This window comes from Panulirus ornatus, chromosome 67 (assembly GCF_036320965.1).
Source record: "Panulirus ornatus isolate Po-2019 chromosome 67, ASM3632096v1, whole genome shotgun sequence".
Classification (NCBI taxonomy): Eukaryota; Metazoa; Arthropoda; class Malacostraca; order Decapoda; family Palinuridae; genus Panulirus; species Panulirus ornatus.
The window spans coordinates 5,639,961-5,652,630 of NC_092290.1; the positions used below are offsets into that span (position 1 = coordinate 5,639,961).

General features: G+C 36.8%; 1 protein-coding gene across 6 annotated transcripts in view; it reads right to left on the reverse strand.

Annotated features, from left to right (window-relative positions):
• The window catches only part of dco (discs overgrown), a 143,811-nt gene that overhangs the window by 40,414 nt on the left and 90,727 nt on the right, over positions 1–12,670 (reverse strand). For all 6 annotated transcript variants that reach the window (XM_071658995.1, XM_071658996.1, XM_071658998.1 and 3 more), the window contains exons 3-5: positions 12,295–12,389; positions 11,380–11,544; positions 6,883–7,111 (exon numbers count right to left, since the gene is read on the reverse strand). In XM_071658995.1, coding sequence (XP_071515096.1) covers positions 6,883–7,111; positions 11,380–11,544; positions 12,295–12,389 — 489 coding nt within the window. The remainder of the gene's footprint in view (positions 1–6,882; positions 7,112–11,379; positions 11,545–12,294; positions 12,390–12,670) is intronic.

Here is a 12,670-nt window from a genome sequence, read left to right on the forward strand (position 1 = left end):
ATGCCAATTACATTGGAAGGTGGGAGGTTACCTCATCAAAATCAAATCAGCTAACAGGAGATGGGCCTCTTATTCACTAATGTTGCTCCTGCTTCCATGATGCTTGTTTGTTCATGACTGGTTTTTCAAGTGTCAGTAAGAATCCCCTGAGGAAGGCCATATCTGCAAGTTTATATGAATAAATAAGATCCAGTCTAGTTCCCCCCAAAAGAAATACCTATGTTCTCTTCAATAGATGCATAACATATCGGCCAGCCAAACCCCATAAAAAAAAAAGAGAAAAAAAAAAGGAAAAAATCCATCCCACTAAACTTCCTAAGTACCTGCAAAAGGTTAATTTCCAGTGCAAATGTATGTCACAGACCAGGAATTCTCTGCCTGTCTTCAAACATTCCACGAACTAACTGATCAAACTTCATTTCAAAAGAAAATGGATTAATAATAATTCAGCCATTACTACTACAAAGACCTCTACTGCCAGGGAAATAATTTGGGAAGGTCCTTTGCATCTCTAGGTCAGCATTATGATATCTAGCACTGTAAAGGTAAATAGTAGGAAAATAAAGTTCAGAAGAAACACATACTACAAACCTATGTGATGAAGGGATAGAAGAGATGTAAAAAAAAAAAAAAAAAAAAAAAAAAAAAAAAAAAAAAAAAAGGCAGCAAAAACACCCAGTTGTGTAAAATTTGTCATGTGTACTACTCAGAATGCAGCAATTCACAGAACTAGTGGACCATACTGTTACTTTTCTGTAGATATCATAGAATATTTCAAAATACTTTTACATTAAATTATGTATATCAATAATTGTCTTCTTTACAGGTTTGTAAGATGCAAATTCCGAGAAAAACAATGTGGTCAAGAATTTTCTTCCAACCAATAATATCATTAACAAATACAATTCTTTCTCCATATCTAACCATAACAACTATCCCTCTTATAATCACAAATCTAAAAACTACAATCTTTTTTCCATACATATTCATCTTATCCCACATTAGTGAGGTGGCGTTAAGAACAGAGGAGTGAGCCTTAGAGGGTATATCCTCACTTGGCCCACCTCTCTATTCCTTCTTTTGGAAAATTATAAATGAGAGGGGAGGATTTCCAGTCCCCCGCTCCCTCCCTTTTAGTCACCTTCTACGACACTATCTATTATGAAATGTGCACTGAAATAATCAAAAAAGTCTGAAGTTTTGGTTAAGCATACTAATAAATATTCATGAACCTGATAAAGGAAAATCCAGCATGAAACATATCTTCCTAACTCCCAACACAATTCGTAAAAGCAGCCGTCAAAAAACGGTAGAAGTGTAGGGAAGTATGATCACCCTGACTTAGGAGTGTACTAGTGGTGTCTGGAACAATCATAATACAGGAGTTAGTATAAGTGAGCCTACTTCCTGTCTGATTAAGTTACTAGACAGGATTTAAAATATGTTCTTATGCATCATACATTTATAACCCCTTTTTCGACTTTTGTGTCAAAAATATATCCCCACCTCTATTTCTCCTTCACTTTTCATTCACAGTTCCTCCTTGAATATTTTTCCTGTATGTGCCCGACACCTCTGATCTTTTCAATAAATTTATCAGAATTACATCTGAGACAGAAAACTCCTCTCATGAACAAGTATGAAAGAACGAATATCTATACAAAGGTCTAGTTTCAACGTGAAAACTATGCTTCATGCTACAGTATATAGTGATGATAATATCAGACTGAAAGTAAAGTATAGAATATAACTGCTGATGGAGTAATAGCACAAGGTAATGTGGTGGAATTCAAGAACTGTACCAAGAAAAATGCAAAAGATTCTATGGGAGTTATGGAAACAAAACATACTAAAGGGATAAAAGCTTACCTGTTCTATCCACAGGGATACATGGTAGCAAAGAGGGAAAGAAAAGACAAGAGAGGAACTGGATGAAGACAAGAGAGGAGGAGACAGCCTTAAGTTTCAGGAAACATTGGAATATGTCCCGCTTATATTATACAAAATAGGAAAAGTTAATGTAAAAAAGAAGTGTATTGTGATGTTTATAATATAGAGACCACAGAATCTTAACAAAAAAGAACAAAAATACAATGATAACAATGAAAGGACAAATCTGGATGCTGCAAGAAACAGGAAACCATGGATTTCTCAGAAATGGTAAAGTACTGATAATGGGTGACTTGAATTATAAAGAAATAGAATGGAGGAATTTGAATTCTAATGGTGACACAAAGTCTCAAGAACATATACAAGAAGTCTTCCTTTTCCTGCATATCAATGAACACAATTGGATGAAAGGGACTGATACTCCATCATTACTACATCTTTCTTTGAGAATGTCATATATGAGACAACAACTGGAAAAAGTGAGAAAGTAATACCTCAGTTTGATTGGATGGAAAATTAGGATGTAAACAGAGCAGAGATGAGACCAGACTCAGAAATTATATGAAATCTTGGGAACAACATAAAACCAAACAATTTCTATGATAACATAAACTGGAAAATGGAATTCAGTAGCCAGGAACCAGGCCATTATGGTGATTCTGTGAAGTTTAAAATAGGCTACGAACATGAGTACCTTCAGCCTTAGATACAGAGGGCAGGTTAAGGAAGTAGGATGAGTTTCAATGAAAAATGTCTTTGCAAAGTGCAGTGATGAAAACATCTCAAGAAATCCAGCTATCCAGCATTTGTATGGTATATGAGTGCAAGAGGTGAGTGGAGCAGGAAAAGAAAAGAGGAACCAAGAAAATCTGAAACGACTATTATGGTCAAAGAAAGGGATAATCAATAACGTTTCATTAAAGTCACTATAAGTAAAGTGTAAATTCAAGAGCACCTAACAAAGATATGGGATTCAGCAAGAAGAGTTATTCAGGATGATGTAAGGATATGTGACAATGACTAGTTCATGTGATGTCACAAAGAAAGACACTATAGCCTCAACAACTGTGAGATGAAATGGGGAAAAAGTCATGGGATGCGATGAAATATCTAAAGGTCACAAACATAGTACTTATGGGTCTTGATCCATTTAACACTTGTGGTACTGATGAAATCTTTTCACATATGCTGATTAGGGGTTAGGAAACACTTAACAACCTCTTGATATGTTTTTCAAGACGACACAGGAAAAAGCATGTTGCAAAGCGAATGCAGGTGGGCAAATGTCAAAATAAAGGAAACTGGAAGGAGGCCCTGACCTACAGACCAGTCTTCCTGATGAATAAGGTCTGTAAGGCACTGAAAAAGATACTCCGAGAGCAAACTAATGACTTCATGCAGAAGAGAAACTATCAAAGACAGACAACAAAGTTTCAAGGAAAGGAAGCCAAGTGTTAAGAATATCTTATATTTCTATGAAAGAGTGACATTTGTATTTGAGAAAAGACAAGGATGAGTGGATTGTTCATTTCTGGTCAACCAAAAAGCTAATGACTCAATATCCCATAGGAGGCTGGTAAAGAAAGTGGATCAAGTGGATCTTCAGGAAGAGATTCCTTTGATGAAGAGATTATCTTATGCAAGGAAAAAAAAAAAAATGCATGTTAGAAGGAGCCTTCTTGAACTGCAATGAGATGATCAAAGGTATGTTGCAAGGTTCTGTCCTACCTGAACATATTTGCATATTTGGGAGAGAGGTATACAATGAAGAGGGCCTTATCAACTTGCAAGGAGACATAGAAAAGCTCCAAGAATAATTTTTTTTTTTCAAAATCCTTCAAATCATCAATTATCATTATTCTCAATTCACTGGGATGGATTGGGTGCACAATGCTTCCACAGCATCACCCCCACATCTTCTTTAATATCAACACTTGTCAAGCATGCTGCAGTGACACATGAACTTCTTATAAAAATGCTACTTACTTTTCATTTTACAAGCTATTCTGATATGTCAAATAAGACCACATCTCTATTCATACACTTTCATGCACTAAATGTTTTCATTGCATTCAGATCATAATTATTCCTCCAAGATCTTCACTTGAAATATTCCTAGCCCTAATCAGCTTAATAAGTCTTTCATCCATGCATAAGTCTAATGACTTCACCCAACAACCTCACATCATTGAATCTCCTGGTGTTACCAAACTCTACCCATTTTACGTCATGCTGTCAGTGAAAAGTCACTACATGAGGTTTTATCATAGGAGTATAATCACATCAAAGAACTTTTCACCCCAGAGAAGTCCATATTTTCCTCGCTACTCTGACTATAGCACAACCTTGATAATAATATTCCTTTTTCATACTTGTCTGACATTTCCAGAGCAGAAAGGTAATGCCAGGAACAAATGAGGAACACCTACATTGCTGACATCTGCATTCTATCTGTCATGCATAATGTACCAAATCAAAACCTCCTATTCACATCTAAGCCCCACAGACCTTCCTCTGGTTTCTGCTGACCAATTCATATGCCCTAGTTCAATCCACACCATACATTACCCCCTGCATGCCACAACGGTACAATTTGCTCAATCCCACGCACACCTCACACTCTCCTAAATGTTCAAGCCCTAAACTCTCAAAGCATTTACTCACTCCTTTGTAAGCCTCCCCATACTCATACTCTTCATATGTCCAAACCATTTCAGCACACCCTCTTCAGCTTTCTCATCCACACTCTTCTTACTACCACACCTCTCTCTTACCCTGTCATTTCTTGTACAATCAATTCTCCTCACACCACATTTTGTTATACATTCCATTCCCAGCAATCCACCCTCTTCTCTAATTTGCCATCCAAGGCCCACACCTCACATCCATACAAAACCTTTGTAGCTACTATTGGACCATAATGATCTTTGCCCTTAAAAATGCAGATCTCTCCATACACTCCTATATGACTCAAGCACATGTGCCCCCTCTGCCACCTTATGGCTTAATTCAGCTCCCACGGTTCCATCTGCTGCCAAGTTCACTCTCAAATATCTAAAACACTCCACATCCTCCAGGTTCTCTCCATTCAAATGAACTCAAACTAACTTGTTTCTCTCCCCTTTTATACTTAACCTTACTCTTATTCACATTAACTCTTATCTCTCTCATAAACTCTGACACCAGCTTCTGCAGTCTCTCAATCAAATCTGCACCCAGACCCATGACAATGGCAAGCAGCAATAAACTCAGCTCACAGGCCTCTACAACCCTAAGTGACTGGAGATTTCCCCCTCTCTCTAAGACCCTCAAATTTACCCCCTCACCACCCTATTCCTAAACAGATTAAAATGCCTCAGTGACATCTAACACTACTGCACACCCACCTTCACCTGGAACCACTCACCTTTCTCTTTCTACTCACACACATGCCTTACTCTTCCTAACAAAAACTCTGCACTGCTTTACGTAGCTTTCCTCCCATATCATATGTTTGTAACAATAACTTCCACAGTGACTCTAGATAATAACAAAAATAATAATTAATAATAATAATAAAAACATCTTTTATACATGTTTACATTTTCCCATGATTGTAAGATGGCACCAGGAACAGACAGAGAAATGGCCTCATCAGCAAAAATTCTCTCTCTAGCAGTCATATATAATGCACCAAAACTGGAGCCCCCTTTACACAATCAGGCCCCACAGACCTTTCTGTGGTTTCTCCTGATGGCTTCATATGCCTTGGTTCAGCCCAGACAGCACACTGTTCAATGTAAACCACATTGCTCAAATACACTCTCTCCCTTGCATGTCTCACAACCTCCTAATTCCAAGTATTTTATGCTAATCAGCTATCTCCACTGCTGTTATTTGTTACCTACCCTGAGTTAAATAAGTTGGGTTTCACACACACAAAAGTACTGGGATGAGTCCTAATTTGTTCCACCTTCTTACACACCTTATGCTCAACTTCTTTTTTATCAACTGGAACTTTCAATGCATCCTGAAGTTTTCTCCCTTACATGACTTCACTTCCAACATTAACTTTCCAACGCCATCCTTAATAAACTTAACTAAAAATCAAAATTGTCCATAACTTATTTCTTCAGTGACAACCTTCCCTTTTCAAAATCTAATTTCTTACTTTCATTTACATTCTCTTTCAGTCACCTTCTACACGCTAAACCATCTCACCATTCTATCCACCTCTTCCTCTAAGGCACATAAAACAATAGTGTCTTCTTCATAAAACAACTGCAGAAACTGCCAATCTATTTCACCAAAGCAAAAACACCAACACAAACGCCCCACCTCACATCCCATCCATAAAAGTGTTGCATAACCACAGTGACATCACAAAAACTTGATACACTTCCATGTTTATTTGTCTAAACAATTCATAATAACTATCATAAAAGTATGAGAAAGTACTGTACACAAAAGTACAGCAAACCTAAGCAGGCTGTATTTTCCATTTCATACAACTTTCAGAAAAAATGTCTATATATCTCCATATATGATGACAAGGTACACAACATTGTGACTTTAAAATAAAATTAATTTTTTTTCTTCATTTTCCAACATCTTCATTTAATAATAAAAGAATTACATACAATCCTAGCTATTCCTTCACAAATGCATGTATCTATATCAGTGGTATTGTTATACCTTGCAGCATTCTCTTAACTTTCATAACCTTCTACAATAATGATTCAGTTTCAAACCATTTACCACAAATCATTACCTTTTCCCCACACATCAACATCTATAAAATAAAAGACAAAAGAATGTTTACTTATCTTACTCTAGCCACAACAATAACCATTCAGTGCTCTACTCATACTGTATCTCCCCTTAATTTTCAAATTTCTCACTTTATCCTCTTCCATTAAACTGTCCTCTAATAATATCTTTAAAAATTTCTTGCACTCTTGAACACTGCCTGAGGGCTACAGAAACTATATCTCTAAGTGACAATGTACTTACCAATACCAAGATGAGTGTTGACTGAGGCATAACGTGCAGTACCAGTTAAATTTTTGTTTTCCCGATAAGGTATGTGCTGATGTGTGCGAGAGTCTCTGTACTTTTTTGCTAGGCCAAAGTCTATGATATACACAAGATTTCCCTTTTTGCCCAAGCCCATAAGGAAGTTGTCTGGTTTTATGTCTCGATGGATGAAATTCTTGCTATGGATATATTCTATCCTAGTTATCTGTAAGAAAAAAATTGATGCTTTGAACGAACAAGACCAACAATGACATAAACAAACATTTCAGTGAAACCAATCGTGAATGGTAAATCAAAGTTCACAGATTTTTCATAGGCTTGTATGAGTGCCTGACAACAATCCATAAGTAGAAAGAGAGTATGATTTCTCAAGATACTGTATATCTGTTTCTGACCATGCAATATGCTTAAACTGAGTTGCTAACATATGTCTTTGAAGCACACTTCCATGGAAATGGAACTGAATTATCTACAGCATAACTATATTTCACAACCATATGCTTCAGAGCTGAACAGATTTACACAAAACAGTTTCTACTATCTTAGCAAGACAGTGTCTGAAAAACACAAACAAAGGCCTCATTTGCAAATATATATGCTCTGGCTAACATGCCCAATGCACTGAAACCAAAACTCACCATCCATATCCAAGCCCTATATACTATTCCACGCTATACTTTGACTGTTTCATATGACCTCTTTCAGCCAATGGACAGAACGATGCTCCCTATACCACACTGATACCATTCATTCTATCCTAAGGTAGCATGATGCCCCCCATACCACACTGATGCCATTCATTTTATCCCATATCCACATCCTAAATGTACATCCCTAGATACCCAATAGCCCCTTTCATTCCATCCCTCCATTTCCTCAGTCTCCTCTTCCTTCCTCGACTTCTTAATTTTCTTCCACCCCTTCTATCTATACATTTGAATCCTGAAACCCTAGTCGGCTCTGTCAATCATACTGCAATCTATTGCTACATCTCTCTCTTACACTGTCATTCCTTATACTATCACCCTACCACACAACATGTAGTGTTCTAAGAAACTTCTTTTCTAACACATCCATCCTCTTCTGTTCTGTATTCTGTGAGTATGACTCACATCCATACAACAATGTACGAGTTCTTACACCTTCAAACAGACATTGACCTCTCCTTCCATGCACTCATCAAAGAATTCATGATCTCAGCCTCCTTTCCCAACTAAGTACTCATTTCAGCACCCATGATTCCATTCACTACCATGTATACTCACAAGTACCTAAAGCATTCTACTTCCTTCACATCCTCCCCAAATCAAAATCATACTCAAACCATCCAGTCTCCCTCTGCTGCACCTCATTACCTTTCTTTTCTTTACATCTACTTTTAACTTTCTTCTTTCACATATTGAAACAAACTCTATCATCACAATCTGGAGTTTCTCACGACAGTCTGACATCAGCTGTGTCATCTGCAAAGAGCAACTGATCCATCTCCAATGTTTCTGCAGCCCCAAGATGCCATAGACTTGTCCCTGGCCCTAAGAACCATGCATTCACTTCCCTCACCATTACATCCAGAGAAATACTAAAGAACCATAATGACAGTACACATCCTTGATAAAGACTCCCTCCCTACTCAAACACTTGCCTACTCTCTATGTAAAAACTTCTCACTGCATTTAGTAACTCTCCATTTATCCCATACATTCATAGCACCTTCTATGATGTCACTCTGTCAACCCTATCATGTGCTTTCTCAAGATACATAAATGTCATGTGCAATTCTTTTTCTCTGCATATTTCTCACAAAAATTCTTCAATGCAAACACTTGGATCACTCATCCTATACCTCTCCTGAAGCCTTAGTAGTTCCCACCAATCTGATCTTCTATGCATGCCATTAACCTTGCAGTCATCCATACACCTTACTAAGTAGGTTCAAGACATATCTCTGTAATTTGAGCATATTCATAAAACTTTAAAATGAAATAATTTGTTTTATGGACTTACTAGAAATACTTGTATGGTTTCAATTAAACCAACTATCACTTATTATGTTTTCCTTCAATGCAGTAATGCCAGCTTTGGACAGTCTGACGGAAAGTTTAAGATGGCATATCAAAAAAATTACCCCAAACCCATATAAAGTGTAAATACCATCAACAATTTCCATATACTTATCATGAAATGCGATCACAGTAATCTACTATATATCCTTGGGTTTAAGGGGTTAAACTATATTTGATGTAATCCTATATCTTCAGCCATGGGGTCATTAGGCCTCAAAAATTTTATCTAACTTCATACAAGATCATTAAGTCTAATCAAACATATCCAAGTCTAAATGACAGCTTACCTAGAGGGGTTCAAACTGCACAATATGGTCAGGCATTCACTTCACTGAACTTAAAAGGAATCTACTGTACTTCACATTTATATGTCACAAAAGGGTCACACAGATAAATATAACCAAGAAACAATGCAGTGATCAATTTAACAAAGCCCAAGTAAGCATCAATGTTCATCTGTTATCTGATTAATCACCTGGGTTCAAACTTCCTTCAACTCCTGACACACAGACACACACACACACACACACAGTCATATCTTACATAAAGGCCAAAAGCAGAATGAGATTCTCAAGTTTGGTCACAACACATAAAGAAGCACAGAGAGCTAATAGCAAAAGTCTAGAGAAGGGCAACAAACATGGTAGAATAACAGAATTAAAAGAGCTGTGTCACAGGGAAAGGCTGAAGGCTTGATATATGCCCACCTTGAAAGAAAGAAGAGTAAGGGGTGACCTGATCATAGCCATTAAATTTCTAAATCAATCATTGACAGGAGCAACGAATAGTTCTTTGGGAAATGTAGGGATAGAGCAACCAGAGGGCATCACTTGCATTCAAACAAGAAAATTGTTAAAAAGATAAAAAAGCATTTTTACAAGATCAGGATTTCCATGAATATACAGAGACAGCTTATGATCGTGGATGGGAACTGACATCAATCTTACATGATCATGATTAACTTTTCTGTAATTATTCAGGGAACTGATGAATGGAAATATACAGATTAAAAATGACCATTATTCTCTGAGAGGGAGGAGAGAAAGCGAAGGACCCCAGTAAGAGAGGGGATAAAGACACTACCTGAGTCAAGCTACCACCAGCAATTAACCTTGGGGGAATCCTCACAGTACAAACATACTATCCACCTTGATCATTTCCATCACCATCCTACAATGTCATCCAGACTAGGGTACATAACTGCAAAAAAAGACCATACTAATAGACATGTGAAGTATAAGAGGCAACAACACCTGGTAAAAACACACAGGACAAAATAATACATGAAACAGTTTATAAATGAAAACACATTCTCTTACAAACTTAAAAATAATGTCTGAGACTATTTCTTTGTATCTGGGTCTACCTTGCTAACACAGGGAAATAGCAAACATGTATGCAAAAAAGAAGAAAAGGGGTACTGATCCAAGGGAAGGTCAAAGCCAGCTTGGTTGCATTTCTTGAAAGAATACAATCTGGAGAATAAGTGAGTTTTCTGTGGACAAGAGCCAGTGGGTCGATGATCTAATCTCGAAAAGCAGTCTCGAACTAACAAAGGGAGAGCCCAAAATGAGAGGGTGGCAGCTATCTAGTTGAGAAGACAGTGGTGGGTGGGAGAGTTAATGTTCCCCACCAGACAGACAGACAGTTACATGGTCCTGACCCTGATGTGAGAGAATGTGTCTCATGCTCACAGAACAAACCAAAGATAGGAGAAAACGACGGAGTGGGTTGCAAAATTTCACCACTTTATAAAAATCATTAAGTAACGGTTTATATGTAAGCATCAAAACAGAAGAAGGGTCTGAATGGAAGACTCTGAGGATATAATGTAAGATGCCAGCTGTTGCAAGGGTAAATATAATGTGATTCCATCCTGAGTAATGCAAGTGAAAAGAGGTCTAAGGAAAAATTATTAACAAGAGTACAAGAAAGTGAATTACAGTCTGGCAGAAGGAAAGCAAAGTCGGACTGAGAGATCTGCAAACATGTAAAAGGAGGTAAAGAAAAGAAGTGAACTAGTAAAATAAAGCAGTCTACAGAAAAATAAGGTATTGGCTTAATAGAAAATAAAAAATAAGTAAATCAGAACAAGGTAAGTAAAACACAAGTGAGAAAATGTATGAGCATAAGACATGGATGAGTTAATATGAGTACAGCATGATATAAATGAGCTCCAATATCTGGGAATCAAGAAATCTAGAGAAGGTTTAGTTTACAAAACCTGGTTAATAGGGCATATCAGAGCGAGAAACATACTAATGAAATGTACGTAAAAACAATCAAAACATTTCCAAAGTAAGTACACCATCTTTAACTGCTGTGGTATAGCCATACATCTACACATTAGCATTCAGTGATTTTGTTATATACACTAAGTTAGGGTATTAAAAAAAACTGAGCTCCTTACAAGTTGATCTGCCAGGAGAAGAACAGTCTTAAGTGAAAACTTTCTAGAACAGAAATTGAAAAGATCTTCTAAAGAAGGCCCCAACAACTCCATAACCATAACATTGTAGTCGCCTTCAGACCCGCACCACTTGATTCCTGGGATACCTACACCACCAGCCATCATCTGTAAAGGAATGGAACATTATGTTATTATAAACGCGCAGGTGATTAGATGCATTCTCTCTTCAAACCATCAAGTCATATTCTCATTAACTATAGGAAAATAACACAAACTGTACATGAATGAAGCACATCACTTCAACTGTGTCACATAAAGAGAGAATGTCCTTGGAATACTATGCCAAACAGCTGAAAATTATCATAATTTCCTCTTCACTTCAAAGGTCAAAATTCTTTTCCAATCAGCTTAATAACAATAACATATATCGATAAAATCTATGCCCTCTTACTTCATCAAAACAGGCTGAAATCCCTATGTATTGCTTTAGTTATTTTCTAATTCAAGCACTCTCACTTCAAATCAGCTAAACCCCTTTCAGAAAACACTCTTTACAATCTGGCAGCAAGTAAAGGTAACATTTTTTGTATATCTTATGTATACAGAAACTTTATATGAAATTTCTTCTGAACAGTTGCTCCATTTATACAAAGGATTGATCTATCAATGTATGGAGTATTGCTCATACATCTGGGGCAGTTTAAGCTCAACATCCTTACTTGTCAGAGTCAAGATGAAAGCAGACAGACTTATTGACTCTCCCAAGCTAACTTCTTCCACTAACTATGTTATTCTTTGTTTGATCATTTTCTTCATATCTTCCATAAAAACACTTAAGCAAAAAATTCCAGGTATTCATCATACTTTGTACATCATTAAGTCGATAAAACTTCATTCTTAAGCAAATATAGTTACCTTATAAAACTTGGATTCTATATGTAACTGCGGATGTTTTGTTTTGATGCATTCTAGTTTGATGGCAACCTCCTCACCAGTCGATATGTTTGTTCCTGAAAAACAGACATTTTACATTTCAGAATATAATTATAATTCACTTCCAAAGAAACGTAATAATATACAAAAATACTACATATACTACAGTCATGTACTGGGTTAATGTTGCTCACTATGAATTCATGCATGGGCCTGCCCAGGTTCAAATCATGGGCATGGCACTCAGCCCCACAGCTAAGCAAACTGTTTCTCCTTCCCTCACATCTAGTTGATAAATAAATGCATAACTGGCTCAGACTAGGGTATATATACCTCATTTATCTATCTTTCATAATCA